Here is a 23,216-nt window from a genome sequence, read left to right as displayed (position 1 = left end):
AAAATAGGAACAGGCCGGGCATGGTGGCTCACGCCTATAATCCCAGCACTTTGGGAGGCCAAGGCGGGCGGATCACAAGGTCAGGAGATCGAGACCACGGTGAAACCTCGTCTCTACTAAAAATACAAAAAAAATTAGCCGGGCGCGGTGGCGGGTGCCTGTAGTCCCAGCAGCTCAGGAGGCTGAGGCAGGAGAATGGCATGATCCCGGGAGGCAGAGCTTGCAGTGAGCCGAGATCACGCCACTGCACTCCAGCCTGGGGAACAGAGTGAGACTCCGTCTCAAAAAAAAAAAGAAAAATAGGAACAAAATTGGAGGACTCATACTTGCTGATGTCAAATTTTACTACAAAATAATAACAATCAGGACTAGCATAAAAATAGATGAAATAAATAGATATGAGAGTCCAGAAATAAGGCTGTGTATCCATGGTAAACTGATTTTCTGCAAGGGAATTGTGACTTGCTTCAGTGGAGGAAAGAACAGTCTTTTTAACAAACCATGCGGAGACAACTGGAGACAACACATGCAAAAGAATGAAGTTGGACTCTTACCTCACATTATATACAAAAAACTCAAATAGAGCACAAGCCTAAATGTAAGAGCTAAAACTATACAACTCTTACAAGAAAACACAGGAATACATTTTCATGACCTTAGCTTTGGCAATAGATTCTTAGATATGACACCAAAAGTATGAGTAACAAAATTTAAAAATAGGTAAATGGGACTTCATCAAAATTAAAACCTTTTGTTCTTCAAAGAGCATCATCCAGAAAGTAAAAAGACAACCCACAGAATGGGAGAAAATATTTGCAAATCATATATCTTGATAAGGGACTTGTATCTGGAATATATAAAAAACTCTTACAACACCATAATGAAAAGACAACCCCATTAAAGATGAACAAAGGATCTAAAGAGACATTTCTCCAAATATTCAAATGGCCAATAAGCACATAAAAAGAAGCTTGAAATCATTAATCATCACAGAAATACAAATCAAAACCACTTCTTACCCTTCCAACAAAAAGTCAGATAAGAAATCAGAACCTACATACATTACTGGTGAGAGTTAAAAACGATGCAGCCACTTTGATAGTTTTTCAAACAGTAAAACACAGAGTTACAATTTGATCCAGCAATTCCATTTCTAGGTATACACCCAAGAGAAATGAAAACACATATCCACACAAAAATGTGAGTGTTCTTAGCAGCATTATTCATAATAGGCAAAAAGTTAGAAGCAACCCAAGTGTCCATCAACAGATGAATGGATAAACCAAACGTAGTATTTATGTACAATGGAATATTATTCTGCCATAAAAAGAAATGAATACTGATATATGATACAAATGGAAAAATCTTGAACACATTGTGCTAAGTGAAATAAGCCAGTCATGAAAGCTCACATATAATATGATTACTTTTATCTAAAATATCCAGAAAAGGTAAAGCTATAGGGACAAAAAGATCAGTTGTTGCTTAGGGGTGGGTGAATGTTGGGACAAGGGAACGATAGCCAAAGAGTACAGGGTTTCTTTGTGTGGTGATGAAAATGCTCTAAAATTTAGTGGTGATTGATGGCTGCAAGTGTCTGTGAATACTCTAAAACCACTGAACTGTACACTTGAAACAGGCAAATTGTATGCTATGTGAATTGTATCTCAATAAAGGGGTTAGGAAAAATTACAGCAGTTCTCTGAGTGATTTTGATCAGTAAGTGACTGAGATGAGAGCTTCTGCTTCAATCTCCGGTGTCCAGAGGCTCCCCAGGTTGTCTCTCTACAGCACAAAAGGTTACTCCTTCCTGACGCTGTCCGTGGACTGAGTCAGTTCTAGGTTTTGAGAACTGCTGTTTTGTTTGGGACAAATACATTGAGTATCATCCAGAAATTAGTTGCATGATGACCCAGCTTCATCTGCTTCTCAGATTAAACACTAAAGCCAGCCTCCCACTGCGGGGCCAAGACACTCTTCCTTTGGCTCTCAGGAAAGGAGATGGTGCTGGTCCAGTACTTCTGACAGAGTTGCCTCATCTTGGTTCCCTGGAGTGTTATAATGTGAGAAAGGCCAGGAAGAACTGCACTAGGACACTCACTAAATATCAGTCTTTGCACATGTAATGAACTTCAGTCCGAAGTATCTATACAGAAGGATACTGGAACCACTAGGCGTAACTTGTACTTTTGTAAGACCAGCTTTGTCTCCACTGGCCACTTTACTTTCCACAATATTGCAATCTGCCATCTTAAGAGGTTTTATTCTTAATGCAGACACTTGACATAATAGGTGTGTTCAAACTCTTTGCTTCACTTCTTGGCTGGCACTGCTCTGGCCCCAGTGGCCTTAACGTAGCCATTCAGGGCCAGCATAATGTTGTACTTTTCAACCAACCAAGTTAATACTTACTGCCCATTTAAAATCAGATCTTGGTCTCCATCCTTTGTCATCCGGACATCTGACTTAGATTTCTGTCAGCTGAGCTAGTATAAACCACATCCCTTCAGACACAGAGTATGAAATGATTCCTCCTAAGTTGGCCATCCATTATACAGAAATATATGCCACAGGCCTGGAAATGGGAGATAAGGCTCTTTCTGGTACAACTTGAAAGTATATTACATATCTCCTACAACTAAGCTATTTATTAGGGAAAGGCACTGCTTAGAATAGGAAAAGATATTATCATTGCCGCTGTGTTGCCTGAAAAGGAGGCAAGGCTCAGAAAATACTCCCTACCACACTGTTGAAAGGTCTGACTTCTTCATCTCCAATTCACTCTGGAGTGAGGCTGTTAGTCTATAGATTTTGATTATATGAAAAGAGTCATCCCTGCCTCTCAAACGCTGGTGTCACCCAGAGCACTGTGAGATGGTGGAGGGTGAATGGGATCAGAGTGGCCCCCAGATTGCATTTGGGCTGGAAGGCAGTTCGGGCCTACTCATATCTCTGTAAACCCCACTTTCTTACAGCCCCTGCCTTGCTAAGAGTCATTACTGTTAACACCAGGACACTGACCTCTCATCTTAGAAACAGGTCCCTGGGGAGCCCCTTTCTCAGTGCTGAACTCCACAGGTGTTGAATGGCTGGCTTTCACAACACTCAGCAGACTTCACATGTGTAGGCATTTCATGTCTCCTCAAATGGCACCCATCTGTCAACTGATGACAGTTGGCACCTAGAGGCCCCTCCCTGCAGGCAGACATGTACAGAGCATGTTCATCACCACGCCTTCCGTGTGCAGGTGGCACTCGGGCCCCCACACCCTGTGAGGTTCTTAGGTTTCCACCCCCATTCCCTGAGTCCCTTTTTTCCCCTCACTTTCTCAAGGGACGTACATTTGTTAACTCCTCACATTAGCCACTAAATGTCATTTTCAAATATTCTATACAGAATCCACATTTATAGGCTGAAGATGGCTTTTCCTGTATAAGTAAAACAAATGACCACCAAATCCCAAGTCTTCTTTCCTGTTTTATTAACTTGAGTGACACCTGGGAGGGGGAAAATGGTTGAAAAATGTCAAAAGATATTTCATATTTTGACAGTTGAAACAACTTCTGGTAGTATCTCCTTCGTCGAACTCCTTAGAATGAGCTACAGAGGAAAAGAAACCCAAAACTCCAGAATAAAATGTGTCAGGATAAGCAGACAGCATTTCTGGAATCAGGTTATCAAGAATACCAGGCACAAAAACAAGTCGGGTGGCTGAGGCCGAGAGGAGCCTACAGCTGGTCCCAGATGAGTGGCCCAGGTCACACGGGTACCAGGTGCATGAGGAAGACTCCAGGACTCTGTGTGACCTCATCTCGGTGCTTCTCAGACATGGGGGAACCCCAGGTGCTCGCTCTTGCTCTCCCTCTCTCTCTCTCCCCTGCTTCCTCATCCCTCACTTCCCCCACCGTCTCTCTACCATTCCTCATCATTCTTTCTCTCAGGTAACTCCTCCCCATCATGCTATAGGGGTCTCAGGCCTTACAGAACTCTTACAGGAGTTGGCTAACTTGTCCAGCCTAACAGTCAGGAAAGGGAGGAGCGGGGATGGGACCCAAACCCTCACACGTAACCACCCTGACACACAGTGTTAGTCCCGCCTCTGCATTTAGCAGGCGAAAATTCCACCCCCATCCCCAAACCTGTTTTAATCTAAAGAAGCCTCTGCAGATGTGGTCAGTCCCTGAAAATACTCCATTCACGATACTTATGGGAGCCCACTGTGCTTTGTTAGAAAGACACCAGGAAAGCCCAGCCCCAGAATGACTCCCCCAAGCACCAGGGGTTCTGAGGGCTGCGAAGCTGAAGCAGATGGCTGACCTCTTGTGCTACGATGCCCATGGCAACTTTAGGCTCATTCCTCATCCCAGTGGGGTCCTGGTCCACTGGCTATGAGACAGCCCCAGAAGCCTGGTCAGCCAGCTTCCAAGGGCATGCAGACCAAGCAGGGAGGCAGGGCTGGAGCAACAGGAAGGTGAGCCCAAGGCAAGGCAGCCATGGGGGCATCAGGAGACATGAGCTGAGGCCTGGATGCCCTGTGAGGCTCAGGAGTCCCCTCAGAGAAGAGGCAGAACCCCTGCAGGGCATGAAGAGAAGACGCACATTTACCTACTGCTGAGCTCACTGTCAGTAAGCCACATTATGTTGTAGCTGAAGGAATGCAACAGCTGTACACGTGGGTGATACTCAGTGTTTCTGCCTGTGCGGCAGGTGGGCACAGCCTGTGATCTGCGATGCTGACTCCTCGGTTGTGGGGAGGGGCTGGGGTGGACAAGAGGCACTGGGGAGAGGGTCTTGGAGCTATGTCATTTACCAATCACACACATTGTTTCAAATCTGAACCACTAGCATACCCACATCAATGCTTCCTGGCTGAGGTCAGCCGGGGCTGCAGGAACTGTCATTAAGAACTAGCCATGGCTACACTCTAATCTGGCTTTGACCAGGCGGATCCAAGAAAACCTTTCCTCTTCATCAGTGAGGAACAGCCTCGGGGCTGGGCTTCTGCCAAGCAACTGCTCAAGGGGAGTCGCTTCTTGCTCACTAAGCAAAGCAGCTAGGACGACAGACAGGCAGACCTGGATCCAAATTCACACTTGGAGAAGTAACTAACCTTGTTGAGCCTCAGTCTTCTCATCTGTAAGGTGGTTTGTGGAAAAGCAAATCACCACCACCCAATTCCGTGTGATCCTTAGAAGGGACTCCTGTAAAGTGGTTTGTGAAAAAGCAAATCACCACCACCCAATTCCGCCTTTTCTGGGGCTCCCACTCCTGCAGGGGGAACCTTCCACTATCTCGCTAGTGCCGGTCTATCACAGGTGCCCCGACTGGTCCTGAGCCTGGAGCCCCAACAGACAGCCCTTCAGCATCTCTTCATCTGGGTTTCAGGTGCACTTTGTTCTGCTAATTCCCCTCCTCTCACTCTGCCTTTGATAGCAGTGAGTAGAGAACATGAAAACCTACCCTACCCCAGAAAAGTCTCTGAAACTCAGGTTTGATCCAATTTCCCCACATCCAGCCTGGGACTTGAATAAAGTAGACACGGGTAAAGATGTGGCCACGTGGATTCAACCGCTGCGGCTCTGCTTCAAAGTACTAGTGGGCAACCAGACTTGGAACCCAGAGACTTTTACCTCTAGTCTGAGAGTTATGCACCCTCAATCTCTCTAGGCCATTTTACTGATCTCTAAGATGTGGATTAGTCCACCTGCCAGACGGTAAAGTGACAGCGTGTTGCATCTCTATGCCTGCGGAGACATGCAAATATCTACATGTGTGGGCATGAAACAGCACGGCAGCAGTTGTTGAAGTAGAAACTACTCAACTACCACCATGAAGTGAGGGTGGAAAAAAGAAAAACATCAGAAATGTACAGAAATACCTCTGTCACTTAAGAATGAAGGGAGAGTTCAGACGGTGGCACTTTGGAGATGATGAAATGGCACTGCCACACAGGGCAGCCTGTGATGTCTTCAGAAATAAGAAAGGCCATCAAGTCATTTATACTAGAAACCCACCTATCTGAGGTGTGAACTTTCAAATGTCATCTTAAGGAACTGGTGGTCCTGCGCAGAGAACATCCCTAAGAGAGGGTGCCTTACCCCCAAAGTCCACCTGTGCTGTTGCCAGGCATTCATCAGGTAGTGAAGATGGCCTACAAAGAACCCCTGGCCGAGACCCCCAATGACGCATGTCCCTGATGCAAGTCAGGCTCCAGGATGTGGCCTTCAACAATGGGACTAAGCAGAGGAAACTGGCTGCTGCACTCTTCTTGGCAACTTAGCCCTGGGTCTCCATCAAGCCCCTCTCTCCTGTCTCAAGGGTCCACTGAAGTCCAGGGACAGGCGCTTCACAAAGTCCTCTTGAAAGTTCTCTGTTATGTCAGTGAGAGAACAAATGGGACTGCACAGTCACTTCCTGAGACAAGAAAATCTCACTTCTAATCCCAGTTTCCAGTGTGACCCTTGGAAGCACTGACATATCTTTTTCCCAAGTGCAGAATGTTCTTCATATTTGAGGCAGGGCATTCCCATGTCTGTGGCACCCATCAGCGGATGATTAGAGTATCACAGAATCATTTTAGAGGGAAACTATTTCTCTTTTCCCAGGCCAACATCATTCATCTTAAAATAACTACTGCCACCATAAGGACACAGTATGATACTTAACACAATCTCCTGCAAAGGTAGCATCTGCACTGACTGCCAGAAACAACTTACTTGGGCGTTCTCCTACCTCTAACAAAACCACTGTTGGCCATTTTCACCACAAAGCAGATAAAGCTAGCACCTGGGAAACAAGTAACAATATACATGTAGATGTATTTCCTTTTATCAGATAGCTGTGTCCTCTGAACAATTAACCTGCAGATGGGTAGCTCTGTAACTCAACTTCTTTAGCTCTTTCATTTTCAACTACTAAAAAAGCAGCACATGTTCCTCATAAAATATTCAAACTGAACAGAAGGGTAGAAAGTGGAGAGTCAGCACTATTAATTTCCTGAACATCTCTCCAGAAATCTTCTGCATATACAACCACTTATATCCTCTCTCTCTCTCTCTCTCTCTCTCTCTCTCTCTCTCACACACACACACACACACACACACACACACACACACTCACACGGATTTTACTATGCATTTTCTTCTGCATCTTTGTCACTTTCTGGGCACCTTTGGTACCTTTCTCTTGAGCACAGGGAGTTCCAGCTCAGCAGAATCTCTTGGTCCTAGGAAACACCCATACCTTCTGAGACGTTCCATGATAAAAAGGATGCCATAATCAAATAAGAGCGAAAAGCTGATGCATCCAAATGAACGGCTTTTTCTACAGTGGAAATTCATATTCCTTGAACATCTCAGGCACATAGTGGAATGCCATGAGTGGTAGATTCTTCAAGGCACCACCCTCCCTTATTTCATCCCAAAACATTTTGTGAAGGACTACTTACCAATAGCTTGTGTGGTGTGTTCTCTCCCATTGCAATGTTCTCCACCTCTCACCCCACCCCAGCTCCTAGCTAAATTATTTCCTACCCATCCTTCAGATGGCAGCAGAGCCAAATGTCCTCTGCCCATGGCCACCTCCACCTTCCAGTTCAGCCCAGGCTGAGCTGCTGTGAGATACACTCTTACTGTACCACAACCCTTTCCTCCACAGCATTTTCTCCGGGTACATCATATGCCCAGCTGTGTGCTGACTTCCTGCCAGCCTTCCCACTGACCAATAACCTCCAACAGAGCATGGGCAGAGTCTGCTCATCTCTCACCTCACCTGCTCACACCCATGCAGCGTCTGGCATGCTAGAGGTGCTCCACGAATATTTATTAAATCAATAGAAGGTGGCAGGGTCCCACAGAACCCAGCTTTGCAAATGCCATTCCAGTTGCTACAGTGGAGGAATTCACTTCTCCTAAACACGCTGCAGTGAACTTTCTGGCAAGGAGAAGAGCCTTTTTGCATTCTGAATCATCATCACCTCCTTACTCACTTCTCTTAGACATATTTTGGTATGGCAAGTTTGCAGGATTAAATGTGGAACTGTCTCATTCCCAACAGAAATATCCCCTATGTGTGAGCAGTTGGTATCCATTGGCATTCTGATGCAGAATTTGCCTCCCATTTTTAAAACGACTCTTTGCTGCAACATTATTTTCATAAAGGGAAGAAATTGGAAGTGTTTATGTAAAATAAGACTAGTTTTCATTTATGATGGATTTTCATATGCTTAGATGAAAATAGCACAATTTGACAAAAACAGGGCCTTCCACTTGCCGCACATATAAAGTGTGCATATAAACAGGCATGATGGCTGGGTGTGGTGGCTCACGCCTGTAATCTCAGCACTTTGGGAGTCCAAGGCGGGTGGATCACTTGAGGTCAGGAGATCGAGACCAGCCTGGCCAACATGGTGTACTAAAAATACAAAATTTAGCTGGGCGTGGTGATGCGCACCTGTAAACCCAGCTACTTTGGAGGCTGAGGCAGTAGAATAGCTTGAACCTGGAAGGCAGAGGTTGCAATGACCTGAGATTGCACCACTGCACTCCAGCATAGGTGACAGAGCAAGACTCTATCTCAAAACAAACAAACAAACAAAAAACAAAACAAAACAAAAAACAGGCATGACATAGCTAGCTGAAAACTCAGCCATCAGGATGGTGGAGATGCACAGTATAGAGAGGCAGTGTGGAGCCTGGGTGCTTCTAAAGCCAAAGCATTGGGCTTGCATGCTGATTGCCCACTTTGCTAGCCAAGTGATTCTGAGCAAGTCCCTAAGCCTCAGTTTTCTCACCTCTAAAGTGGGAATTAATAATGGTTCCTGCTTCAATGAGTTGTGGGTAGGATTGCATTGTATGAGATCATATTGTGCCTGGAACATAGTAAGCACCATAAAAATGTTACCTGAAGGAAAAGAAACTGATGGAGGCATCAGTTGACTAACACACAGGTGAGTGTCTCTAAGGTCAACGAGTAGATAGTGTGCTCTGGACAGAAGTTTCCGTCAGCTTGGATTTGGGAAGAATAAAATAGTGTAAAAAATGAAAAGATTGTCTTTATGTCCCTGGAAGCTATTGCTTCGAAACAGCTGAGGGCCCCCAGGTCCTTCTAAGAGTCCCCAACAAAAGGAAAGCACAGCATTACTTGAAGTCTGATATGGTTTAGCTGTGTCCCCACCCAAATCTCATCTTGAATTCCCACATGTTGTGGGAGGGACCTGGAGGGAGGTAAGTGAATCATGGGGCAGGTTTTTCCCATGCTGTACTCGTGATAGTGAATAACTCTCATGAGATCTGACAGTTTTATAAGGAGGAGTTTCCCTGCACAAGCTCTCTCTTTGCCTGCTGCCATCCATGTAAGATGTGACTTGCTCCTCCTTGCCTTCCGCCATGATTGTGAGGCCTCCCTAGCCATGGGGAACTATAAGTCCATTAAATCTCTTTTTCTTCCCAGTCTCAGGTATGTCTTTATCAGCAGTGTGAAAATGGACTAATACAAAGCCCTACAGCCTTTCATTGACACAGACACCAAGCTTCCTGGGAGCAAAGTCACCCAAGAAGTAGGACATGGACACACAGAGGTTCACCACATCTGTGCATGATGAGCAGGTGGGTGGAGAGCAGGTACAGGTATCAAAGACTGAGCCACCCGCCAGGGTGCTTGTGCGCCCCTGACCCCGCAACTCTACCTCCACATTGTCCTCTCTTCACTGAATTTCTTGACGTACAACTGCCATGAATAAAAGGGTTTCCAAGGTGCAGGAGAAAAAGGAAGGCTACCTGGCTCAGGATCAGAGATATTCCCAGGCATAAGCCATGCCACTGTGAGGGACCCAGTGTCACTATCATCATTCTTATAACAATACTAACAATTGAGGCTCTCAGTAAACCTTTGTTACATAGTAGTCTGAAATGCTTAACAGCCATTGTTTCATTTTATCTTCACAAAGCCCCCACGAGATAGGTGCTATCATTATCTTTGCACAGATAAGCAAGAAGCATGGTCTGAACCTTTTGTGGGAGTAAGGTCAGCATGGAGGCAGCAAGAATATATTATATTGACACTCATACCACACACCCCGAGCAAGCCCAATGGCTGGCCAGGGCACCTGGCTAGCATTCCTGAGGAGGCCTGGGAGCCACCTGAGACCATTTACTGGTCTCTACTGTGCTTCATAAATCCTGGAAGTCTAGCCTGCATTTCCCTCAGCAAGGCAATCCCCTTCTCAAACAGGAGGACCTGTGGCATATATAACTAACTGAGTCAGCCCAGGGACAGTGGCTCTTAATCTCTTTCACCCACTGGAACACACTTGACTGCCACCACAGGCTGCAACACTTGCTGCTGCAATTTTCAAGGTGCTGAAGGTGGCTCCACCCTTCTCCTTCCCAGACAAAACACAGAAAGCAAGTGCTTGATCGTGAAGTTATCATAGAAATGACCTTGAAACCTCTCCAAGCCATTTTTTTTTAAATAAATCACCTACAAACTCCAGCTCCCTACTACTACTGTGACCTTTCACAAATGTCAGGGCACCAGGGTGAAATAAAACACTATTAGTAATCATTCCTGCTCTCCCATTGTCCTTTACTGCTCCTGGCACCACCTTTCAGAATTTCTCTAGCCTAGGTGCAGCTCCTATCCAACTGCAAGACTCCATCTGGATTCCCATTCCTTTGAAAAAAGAGATTAAAAATACAAACACATTAGAAGATCCTGAAAATAATTACTTCATCAGGTATACATCTAAAATTACTGTCTTCAGAAACAAACAAGAATCAAAATTTAAATACAAGAAGAGTTGACAGAACCAACACGCAGCTAAAACAACCATTTGTGATGGCCTATAATAAGGGGATTCAGCTCAATTCAACGACATCCTTGGAAGCACTTTTCTATTCCAGGTTCTCTGCTATGGTCCCAAGGGAATGAAAAAAACACAGCCCTTGCCCCTAAGTTCAAGGCAGGAGAGTGCAGTGAAAAAGAAACTGCTGAACAATGTGATGAATAATCTAACAGAAGGAGAGACAACACCCTCACAGGGGGGCATAAATGAGGGGGCAGAGGATGGTTCTGGAGAGGAGGTCTAGGGCCAGAGGGAAAGGCACAGTAGCTGTGGAGCTGGGCTCTCGGGAAAGGACAGATCTTTCCAGAATGGAGAAAGGACAGTACCCTCAGCAGGAGGTCAGAGCCTAAGCAAAGGTCTTCAGAGAGTCTGGAGTCCTGGGGTCTAGCATGGCCAGGAAGAGGGGGAACAGGGTAGCCAGGACAAGAGAGCAGTAAACCAGAGCTGGTTTGCAAGCGTGTTTGCACTTCACTCTACAAACAGGGCTGAAGGGAAGGGGTCTGGGCTTGGGGATGAGCATCCCCTGCATGTTTTTGGCAGGGCAGTGAGGGTAATCCATCTGGTTTGCTGGGAGCTGAGTCTGTGTGAGGAATCAATATGTATCAAATGCCTCCGTGTGCCAGGTGTTCTGCTGGATGCTGCACCTTCACTTTCTTTAATGCTCAAAATGACAATTTACATCTTACAGACGAAGAAACAGAGGCCCCAAGTGTGAAATGCTCTTTCTAGTCCACCACTTTGATACTCATAGCATTGGATGCAAGTGCAGGCCTGTCACTCTCCAAAGACTCCTTGATAGATCTTGGAAGAGCCCCATGGTAGACAAGAACAGAGATGATGGGGATGGCACAGGACAGTGGCCCAGGTGAAAAGGGGACCAGAAGGCAGGAACAGTGTTTCAGAGAGCCTTAGGCAGGAAGCATCAACTCTTTTCTCACTTGGATTTTGGGAAAGAATCACCTGTACCTAAAGTGATGCCTTTGAGCTTTGCCCCAGGTAACTTCCCTGGACCTGACTCTAGAATAGAGGCTGTGGAAGAATTGCCTTGGAGAATGGTGGTCTCCACTGCTGCCTATAACACATGGGGTCACTGTCAATGAGATAATGCACTGAAAGTCCTCACTGCAGAGCATGGTTATTGGTAACTAATCCACTCATCTAACCATCCATCCATCCATCCATCTACTCACCCATCCACCCCTCATCCACTCATCCATCCATTCATCCATCCATCCATCCATCCATCTACCTATTCATGTATCCATCCATCTATTCATCCATCCAACCATTTATCCATCCATCCATCCACCTACTCATTCATCAAGCGCAACTTCCAGGCTAAACATAAGCCTAAGTGTAGGACTGAGGGGCCACAAAGGGCCACATCACACCTTCCTTCTACTAACACAACTTCTGAGAAAATACAGACACAAACCTATACATACACACATATACATCTCTGCAGACCTATGTTTATGTGCATGTGTGCCACATACACATGCAGAAGTATGGAGGCATTGCCAATAGAATTTGAACTCAGCCACTTAACTTGTGAATTTTAAGTCAGGGATAGTTATTTTGCAATATAAAAATATAATTTCCAAACTAGAAGAGAAAAACTATGAGTAGTTTGGGATGACAGCTGTGGAGTTACTTCAGTGGCACGATCCTGTATGTTTCTTACCAAATGCCTCAGTCCCATTATGATCATATGCTGTAACAGGGGTTCCTGGAATCCAAACTACATCTTGGGAAAGTTTCCGGGGCCTTGCTGAGGACTGTAGGTACCAACAAACCATGCAGGAGGAGGTTCTTGAGTGTTATTTCTCCAGGTCCGGAGCAATGTGCTCTGGCGTAATTCCTCTGATCTTGACTCCCAATACCAAGTTATGGCCACATCACCATCACATTCCATTAGGGCTGGGAGACAACAAGGAAGCAAGATTGGAGCCTAATCCAAATGCTTCAGTTCAGAATCCCAAGAAGAAAATCCATTTCGAGTTGGAATTTGTTTCTGACATCCTGGGGTCAGTCAGTCTTGTTCACTTATGTGCGTGTGCTCTCTCTCTCCCTCTCTCTCAAACACACACACACACACACACACACACACACACACACACACACGTGAAGGGAAAAGAAACAAAGGGAAAGGAAAAAATTTTAAACAGCTTTTTATAAGGTTTGTGAGCCTTCTTGCACATCAAATAGCTCTTGGAAAACAACATTTTAATCATTTCCGTGTAAACGAATCAGAAACATATGGATTAAATTTCCCTTAAAATATACACATGTAATTAAGGGGAAAAGTGCTTGGCAAAATGCATTTTGTGTTTTATCAAGCTCAACATTTGAAAAATAGGTTGAGACATCTGACAAATCCAAATTCAGCAACCCTGCCCATCCCTCCAGCAGCCTGTATACTCTGCTCCTAAGCAGGGGACCCAATCCCATCTCATCAGACTTTTGCTCTTTTTTTTTTTTTTTTTTTTTTGAGACGGAGTCTCGCTCTGTCGCCCAGGCTGGAGTGCAGTGGCCGGATCTCAGCTCACTGCAAGCTCCGCCTCCCGGGTTCACGCCATTCTCCTGCCTCAGCCTCCCGAGTAGCTGGGACTACAGGCGCCCGCCACCTCGCCCGGCTAGTTTTTTGTATTTTTTTAGTAGAGACGGGGTTTCACCGGGTTAGCCAGGACAGACTTTTGCTCTTTTCTTGGGCTTTTTAGAAGAACCTACTGGATTGTAACAGACAGATTGATTTCTCATGCTCTGCAGTGGTGGTTACAGGTCTTCCCTTTCCTGGAGCTCTTTACATTTTCAGGGGCTGGACCCTGAGCACAGTGTAGCTGTGCAGCCCAGTTTTCCCAGCCTGACTGGGCGCCCTGCTGGGGTAGTCTAAAGGATGAAGGAGTGGTCTAGCCTGTGTCCTGTAATTCACATCTACTCTTCACCTCTGCCACTTCAGCCTACTTCTCCCGGATGTCCTCCGTTACTGGAGGAAGAAGAGGAATTGAGATTGGGTTACTTCCTATGTCTTTTCTTCCTCTGTGCAAGAATAAAGTGAAAAGAGTGTTTCAATTGTAACCTATATTCATTACCTTACCTTGCAACAAGCATTTATGGAGCATCTACCACGTGCTGGGTATCATGCTGGTGTTCCCACCTTCATGGGGCTGATATGCTCACTGGAGCTTGCTCTCTAGGGCCCCAGGCCCAAGGACTCTCACGTTAGCCATCCAGTCTTGGCCCGTGTGCCATTCTTCTCTGGATTTTCTCCAAACCAGGCCCTGGATGCCTCCTCCCTCTCCCTCTTCTTCAGTGTGACTGGGAAACAGTATTCTTCAGTGGCTCTCTTCCTGGCAAAGCTGTCAGCCATATTTTACCTGTCACTGTCATGTTCATGACCACCTGATGGCTTTCACAGCCTCTCAGCCTCTCACCACCTGGCCAGCCCTCCCAGACTCCATAACTGCCTTTCTGACTTCCACAAAGGAGCAGTTGTTCCCACTGCTGCTGCCACTTCAGCTGGGATCTGCCCAACTTGCCCCACTCCACAGCCCACTTGGACAACAAGTTCCCTCAGTCTTGGAGTTACAGTACCTACTCACCTGCTAATGGCCCCCCTTCTAATGCCATTACCTGGGTGATTAGGTTTTAACATACAAATTTTGGAAGGACACAAACATTCAGATCACAGCACTTGAGTCCTGGATGGACACCATGTGCCATGCACCCCTCTAAGTGTTTAATCCTCAGCACAACCCCCGAGGCAACTCACTATGATTGTCATCTCCAGCTTATGGATGAGGAAAATGAGGCACAGGTATTGTATGCAGTCACAGATGTGAGAGTGGGGCAACCCTGGGGGCAGTGGGTGCTTGTCAGGTTGGATCTGGGTGTGACTCTAGCTCCAGTCTCCCTCCATTCCCAGACGTTTCCAGGCCTTATTCTCTAGCTTTCCTGAAGACTCTGTGGGCCACCCAGTCTCCTCTCAAAAAGTTTCTTTGCTATTTACACCAGCCAGGTTCTGTTTCTGTTGCTTATAAGAACCATGAAAACACCACAGTCCTGGATGACGTCTCCTAGCTCAGGAGGCACAGGCGCCAGCGGTCTCCACGCCAACCAACATCTGGGAAAAACTCATCTGTAAAGAGCGAGGGCAGGGATAAAGGGGGCCCAAGGCTGCGTGTGCAGGGTCCTCTGCCCTCAGAGAACCTGAAGTAGAGAAAGAAAGACTGCATGTTCTGCGTTCACAGAACAGTGCCATGCTAGAGCAGAGGAATAAACAAAAGTCACTTCCATCACACAGGACAAAAGGAATTAAGGAGGTTATATTTGAGCTGGTTTCTAAGAATGGGCATTAGGACAAGCAGGAAAGGAGGGACAGGGATAATAGGAATAAAAACAGTGAAATAAAATACAATGGAAGAAAGAGGAAGGTGTGTTCAGTGAACAAAAGCGGGGTCTCACCTGGGTGGACAGAGGTGGAAAGTGGAAATGAAGGAATAGGTTCAGAGCACAGCATTTTCTTTCACACACATTCACATATTTACAAACACACATGCACAGACCTGCCCATATAGAGAAACATGCACATACATATGAGGTGTATGTGTATATGTACTTGTACGTGTGTGTGTGTGTGTGTGTGTGTGTGTATAATGTGTGTGTGTATATATATATAAAATTTATAGCACTTTGGTCGAGAAAGTCCTTAAAAGAGTTCAGCTTTATCTGAATTCTCTGCCAGATCATCAGCAGTTCTCACAAAAGCATCCTGCCTCTTGCTTTACTCATAGAGGATATAGAGTCATTTACGGCTCTAAAGGTATCAGCCATTCATCTTCAAAGTCTCTGAAATAGTAAGACTCACAGGCTGGGGATGCCAGAGCAGCCACTCAGCAAACATCTGCTGAAGCAGTTTCATAAAAAAAAGCTGCTGCATCAGGCACCCTGAGGGCCCTGAGATGCATTTCTAAAGACTCTATGAATATGCCTCTTTGAGTTCCCCTGGGCACAGCTTGCCCACATCACCAACTTCGAAGCTGCAGTCTCTTTCAGTGCTCAAGAGAAAGGCACCTCAGCCAAAGAGGAAAGCACGAACCTGGCTGAGCTGCCTAGTTGCCAGGCCCGTCCACGGAGGCAGAAAGCAGAGTGTAGAAAACAGAGTTTACCAGCTAGCTTCATCTAGGACTAAAAATGACACCCCAGAACATAGATCACAGAAGCTTCTAGGCAAGTATCAAACCACTTTGTATATGCCCACAGAAGTCCAAGCAGCAAGGAGAGAATGACCTCGTATTGGTTTTCTTTGTTGGGGGTAAGATTTCTAACCCAAAAACAGCACAGCCAGTGACCAATCTCCGAGCATTTGTTTTGAGTACATGTCATCAATAACTAGATCTGAGCTGGAGGGCCTTCTAAACATAAAATATATTTCTGCAGCTTGAAAAGAAAGAAAAGGCTGTTAGGAGCTGGTTTGAATTAGGTAGAGTGGAGACAGGAATTTGCCTGAAATCCCTGCCTCTCCTCTGCCCTTGGGCAGTGATTCACTGCCTGGCTGAGACAAGAGAGAACACCTGGCCTGGTCCATGCCCTGCAGCCTGGCTGGGTGACAGTGGACTGGGCAGAGGTGATGGGCAGATCCCAGGAGGGCTGCTGAGGATGACTTTGAATATCATTATCTATCTCCCATGGCTCAAGAAATCTGACTATCTCTGAAGATTCTGTCTAGGGATCATTATAAGCATGATTCTATAGCGTGTGTGATCAGCGGTGGTGCAGGTCCCTTACGTGTTACTACCATTAAAGGCACAATTAAGCCTTGAAAGCTAGAGGTGCAATTCAATCTCTATAATGGTGTTAATGGCTCAAGCAACCTCGAAGCAGCTGTCATATTCTAAAAGATCATTCTGAATTGTTTTATGTCTGAAATTGCTCTGTAAAATCGTGTTAATTTTTCATCTTCAATTGGGAATATATTTAATGCCAAGAAGATGGCTTTCTTCTGGCCACATTGCACAAAAAGGGACAGTTTCATTTAGGATTTCATCTGGTGACAGGATCATTCTGGAGAACTAAACTCCACTGAACGAAGCTGAGCTCAGCCCTCTATGTCTTGGTTCCATTTGTTTCTAAGGAAGAGTCCAAAGTAAAGAGTAGGGTAGAGGATATGCCCCAGTCCAGAGCCCTCTGGGATTTATTTAGATTGGCATCACTTTCTCTAAGAGGAAAAAAGAAAAAAAGATGAACTGTGGTCCTGCCCATGTGAACAAGTAGACAGGTCCCATCCTTGGCACTCCCACTGCCCCCTAGCTGTCCACACTATGGCCAATATGTGATACACTGTGTTCTAATTATCTCATTATTTGTCTGTTCCCCAAATGAACTGTGAACCCCTTGAGGGAGGGGTTGCATCTGATTCACCTTGGTATCCCCAGTAACTATCAGAACAGTTAATGAATGGGGTACTGCCTCCACTGACTCATGAGGATGGATAACAGGTAAACCAGGGAAAGGAGACATTAGGTATCCAACCACAAAGAACACACATAGAAAAAACGTTTCAGAGACAGTTAGTTGGAATCTCTTTAATCACTGACCAGCTCCTTAAATAGTGACTTAGAACATTTCAGAAGTGCAATTGGTATTCATGTTATTTTCCAATAAAAACAACGACAGCTAAAATGCACTGTGCACTTTCTGTATGGTACTGCTGTATTAAGGGCTATACATACATCATTTCATATCCTCTCACTAACCCTCTGAGGGAGGCTGTATCATTATCCCTATTTCACAAATAGGGAAACTGAGGTTCAGAAAGGCAAAGTTGCTTGCTTAAGATCACACAGCCCACAAGAGGAAGAACAGTACTTAAACCCATAGTCCTTGCTCTTGACTACTGAGCTCTTGTGTATGATCTGGAAACTGGATGCTGTGACAGAAACTGGCCCCTGGTATCTTTGAAACCTTGATGGGAAACAATGTGGCACATTTTTTACTTTGAAGATCCCATGACACTCTGGCTTATTTTTCTAGGAGGATAGTTCTTTGTTTAGAAGGTTTTTAGGTATGAACAAGCACAGCAAACTACTACTCAATAACAATAGGATAAAGATGCTGAAAACAACTTAAACCCTTTATAAACGTCATCCCATTCAGCCCTCACAACCACCCCCATGAGGTAGATATGATTATGATTCACATCGTAAGATGAGAAAATTCAGACCTAAAAAGATGGGGTGATATGCCCAAGGTCACAGTCAGAAAGTAGAACACACTGTCTGACCAGAGTCCATCCGATGTCAGAGCCCTGTCCTTGGCCACTGTAATCCCAACTGGAATCAGCAGACGGGAACTTCGGGAAAAATAAACTCTAGAGTTTATGTGAAGACTGGATTTGAGGCACACAAGCCTGGACATAAGGAATTCTCTTAAGGTCCATGTTGCCTTATACTCTGAGAAAAGACCGCAGCTGTTTCCATTGCACCCCTAGGAGCTCTCCAGTCCTTAAATGCCATTCCACAAATTGGAAGAAGAAAACAAAGGCACCACATCAGGGGTCAGCAGACTACAGCCTGCAGGTTACATCCAGCCATGTATTTTTGTAGATAAATTTTACTGGAACACAGTCATGCCCACAATTTACATTTGGCTGCTTTTGTGCCTGAACAGCAGAGCTGAGTAGTTGCAACACAGACTCTATGGCTGGTAAAGCCTAAGATATTTACTATCTGGTCCTTTATAGAAACTGCCAACCCCTGGACTACATGTTAGAGAGCCTGATGTAAACAACCAGCCAGAGAAACAGCAAGCCCAGAAGTTCCAGGCAGAACAGGTACATGCTTCACCTCTCCAGCTGATACCTGACACACTCAGCTTATAACTGTGCTTTTCAAAAAAAACGAAACAAAACAAAACTATATCCCAAACCAGTCAGCCCCTGCTTCTCAACCCCCTGACTCTTCACCTTCTAAAAGGAGCAGCGGCTGGGAGTCTTACCTTTGTTGTACATGTTCGTTGGTACTTGGACGTCACTTAGACTGATGTTCACAGGCAAATTATTAAAATGGTCATTTGGGGCTAAGATGAATTCCTTTCCCAGCTCCAAAAAATTCCCGTCTTTGTCCCTTTCATTTATCAGCACAGCATTGAAGTATTCATACTGAAAGACAAAGTCAACAAACATTACATGTGGCTTAGGGAAGAGGGCTGTGAACTCACTTAGACCTGGGCACAGGCCATGTGCCATCCCCTACACTGTGGACCCTGACCTGCTCACATAATCTTTTTATGTCTTATGTACTGTCCACGGCTGCTTTTGCATAGGTGAGATAGCATTATATAAATATTTTCCAATGTCACTAAATATTCCTAGAAAACATAAATGTCAAGGGGCAACACAGTACTTCCTTATGTGCATATAGAGAAAACTGCCCTAAAAACGTTTTAATTCTTTAAATTTTGAAGAGAGACCCTGACTTTATGCAGCCTATATCAAGTTGAAGGAGGCTGAAAATCAACAAAAAAAAAAAAACAGGTAAATATATGTCAGATCATCACGCTTGCTTTGGAAAAATAATACAGCAGGTTAAGGGGATTAGCAGCTTCAGAAGGACTGTGTGTTTATACATGGCATTTGGGAAGGTCTCACTGCAACGGCAACACTCACATAGAGATTAAACGAGGGGAGAAATCCAGTGGTGTGAGCATCAGGGAAGCATCCAAGAAAGAACAGCAAGGAGAAAGCCCTCAAATGGGAGTGTGCTGGCATGATTTACAAAAGGCTATATGATCATCATCTCACATATACAGAAGGCTTACTTTGTGTCAGAAATTACTCTAAGTGCTTTTCATGTGTTAACTCATTTGATTCACCTAACAATGTTATGAGGTGGATTTTATGAGTATACCTACTTCACAAATGAGGACGCTTAGGAATAGAGAATTTATGCATCCTGCAAAAAAATCACACAGCTGATAAGGAGAGCCAGAATTCAAATACAGGTAATCTATCTTGAGTCTGTGCTTAAATCTACTGCATGAGATGGCCGATGGCAGGTGTGGGTGGAATTAACAGAGCAGAACCTTAAAATAACTACAATTAATATGCTCCAGAGGCTAATGGAAAAAGTGGATAACATGCAAGAACAGATGGGTAATATAAGCAGGGAGGTGGATATTCTATGAAAGAATCAATGTGAAATGCTAGAAATCAAAAATGTTATAACAGAAATGAAGAATACCTTTGCTGGTTCATTAGTAGACTGGACACAGTGAAGGAAATAATCACAGAGGATGAAGATGTGTCAAAAGAAACTCCCCAAAAAGAAACGCAAAAAGAAGAGAAAATACAAAGGGAACAGAATATCCAAGAATTGTGAGACAATCACAAAAGGTGTAACATATGTGTAATGGGATACCAGACTGAGAAGAATGGAAACTGAAATATTTGAAATAATAATGGCTGAGTATTTTCCAAAATTAATGATAAAAATCAAGCTACAGATCAAGGAAGTTCAGAGAATACTGAACGCAATTAATATTACAAAGATTTACATCTACACATATCATATTCAAACTGTATAAAATCAAAGAAAAAGAGAAAATCTTGAAAGAAACCAGACAGAGGGTGGGATAGTCTTACCCGTAGGGGAACAGGGATAATGATTACATCAGCCTTCTCTTCAGAAGCCATGCAGGCAAGAAGAGAATGGAGTGAAACACTTAAAAAGTGTTCACAGAAAGAACCATCGACCTAGAATTCTGTATCCCATGAAATTACCCTTCACAAGTAAAGGAGAAATAAAGACCTTCTCAGGCAAACAAAAATGAAGGAATCTGTTGCCAGTAGACTTGCCTTGCAAGAATTATTAAAGGTTCTTAAGAAGGAAGGAAAATGATATAGTTTAGAAATTGTCATCTGCAATAAGAAAGGAAGTGTTTGGCCAGGCACAGTGGCTCACACTTGTAATCCCAGAACTTTGGGAAACCAAGGCAGGAGGATTGCTTGAGCCCAGGAGTTCGAGAACAGCCTGGGCAACATGGTAAAACTCTGTCTCTACAAAAAAAAAAAAAAAAATTAGTCGGGCAAATTAGTCGGGCGTGGTGGCACCTGCCTGTAGTCCCAGCTACTTAGCAGGCTGAACCAGGAGGATCACTAGAGCCTGAGTCATGATTGTTATGCCAATGCCCTCTAGCCTGGGTGACAGAGTGAGACGTGTCTTATATTAAAAAAAAAAAAAGTGTTAGAGCAGGAATAAATGAAGGTAGATATTTTGCTATTCTTAACTAATCTAACATATAACAGCTTGTTCAATACATTACTGTCTATGGACAAGTGAAATGAGTAATAGCAGTGTTATAAGAATCTGGAGGGAGGAATATGGAATACTCTGTACTATGATTTGAATGTGTTCCCTCCAAAATTCAGGTGTTCCAATGTGACCATAGTAAGTGGTGTGGTCATTAAGAGATGAATAGGCCATGAGGGCTCCTCCCTCATGAATAGGATTAGATGTCCTTATAAAAGGGATTGAGACAGAAGGTCTGTCCCTTTTGCCATTCTATCTTCTACCAGGTGAGGAAACAACACTCTTCCCTTCAAGAGGATACAGTATCAGTGCACCATATTGGAAGCAGAGCAGCCCACACCAGACACCAAACACGCCAGCACCTTGATTTTGGGCTTTCCAGCCTCCAGAACTGAGAGAAAATAAATTTCTTTTCTTTATAAATTAAGAAGAATTTATAAAGTCTCAGGTATTCTGTTGTAGCAGCACAAATGGGCCAAGACACTCAGTTATAAGATACCCGCACTACACACGAAGTAGTGTACAGTTATTTGAAGTGAACTTAAATAAGTTGTAAATGCATACTGCAAACTTTAAGGCAACTACTGAAATAACTGTAAAAGGAAGCATAATTTATATGCTAAGAGAGGAGAGAAAACTAAGTCATATAATATGTTCAATTAAAACTAGAGAAGGCAGAAAAAGAGTAGAAGAAAGAAAAGTAAGAGAGGGAAGGAAGGAAGGAAGGAAGGAAGGAAGGAAGGAAGGAAGGAAGGAAGGAAGGAAGGAAGGAAGGAAGGAAGGAAGGAAGGAAGGAAGGGAGGGAGGGAGGGAGGGAGGGAGGGAGGGAGGGAGGGAGGGAGGGAGGGAGGGAGGGAGGGAGGGATGGATGGGAGGGAGGGAGGGAGGGAGGGATGGATGGGAGAGAGGGAGTAGGGGAGGGAAGGAGGGAGGGAGAGACAGCACATGAGCGAGCGACCTGGGGTAGTGAATAGAAAACTGTTACAAATATGGTACATATAAATCCAACTACATCAATAATCACCTTGAATGTGCATGGTATAAATACGTCAATCAAAAGACAGGGGCTGTCAGAGTAGATTAAAATACAAGATCTAACTATACTTTGTCCATAAGAAGCCCACTTTAAACATAAAGACATAGACATATTAAAAGTAAAGAGATGATGAAAGATATACCATGCTAACATTAATCAAAAGAAAGTGAGGGTAGTTGGTTTAATTTCAGACAAAAAAGACTTCAGAGCAGGGAAAATCATCAAGGAATAAGATGGGCAGGCATTACTTAATGATAAAGAGGTCAATTCTCTAAGAAGACAAAGCAATCCTTAATGTAGTATGCATCTAACAGCAGAGTGTTAAAATACATGAAACAAAGACTGATATAACTGCAAGGAGAAACAGATGAACTAGCTATCATAGTTAAAGATTTATATGCCCCTGTATCAGTAATTGACAGACTCAGGAGACAAAACATTGGTAAGAATATAGTTGAAATGAACAACACCATCAATTGGATCTAATTTACATTTACAGAATACTTCATCCAGCAAGAGCAGAATACACATTCTTCTTAAGCATGTAAAGATGCTTGCTGGGAACATTCAAGATAGACCACATTAGGGGCCCTAAAACACATCTTCACAAACTTAAAAGAATGGAAATCATACAGTGTCTGCTCTCAGACTACAATGAAATTAAACTAGAAATCAATAACAAAAAAAAGATAGCTGAAAAAAAATACCACAATATTTGGAGATTAGACAACATACTTTCAAAAGAATTCTCAAGATATTTTTCTAAAAATTAAAATGAAAATACAGCCTATCAAAAGGTGTGGGATGTAGCAAAAGCAAAGCTCACAGGTAAATTTATAGCACTGAACACATGTATCAGAAGAGAAAAGAAGATCTAGAAGCAATCATCTAAGCTTCTACTTTAGGAAACTAGAAAAAGAAGAGCATATCAAATCTAAAGCAGAAAAAATGTATATTTTTTATTTTGCAAAGCAGAAACCAATGAAATTAAAAACAGAAAATCAGTAGAATCAATGAAACCAAAAGTTTG

At 44.1% G+C, this 23,216-nt stretch overlaps 1 protein-coding gene across 5 annotated transcripts in view; it reads right to left on the bottom strand.

The window, feature by feature from the left end:
- Positions 1-23,216, bottom strand: part of CACNA2D3 (calcium voltage-gated channel auxiliary subunit alpha2delta 3) — a 941,064-nt gene that overhangs the window by 545,152 nt on the left and 372,696 nt on the right. For all 5 annotated transcript variants that reach the window (XM_015130679.3, XM_077993170.1, XM_015130680.3 and 2 more), the window contains exon 5: positions 18,839-19,001. In XM_015130679.3, coding sequence (XP_014986165.1) covers positions 18,839-19,001 — 163 coding nt within the window. The remainder of the gene's footprint in view (positions 1-18,838; positions 19,002-23,216) is intronic.

Source organism: Macaca mulatta, chromosome 2 (assembly GCF_049350105.2).
Source record: "Macaca mulatta isolate MMU2019108-1 chromosome 2, T2T-MMU8v2.0, whole genome shotgun sequence".
In the NCBI taxonomy this organism is placed as follows: Eukaryota; Metazoa; Chordata; class Mammalia; order Primates; family Cercopithecidae; genus Macaca; species Macaca mulatta.
The sequence above is the reverse complement of the archived record's forward strand: the minus strand, read 5'-3'. Positions and strand labels throughout refer to the sequence as shown.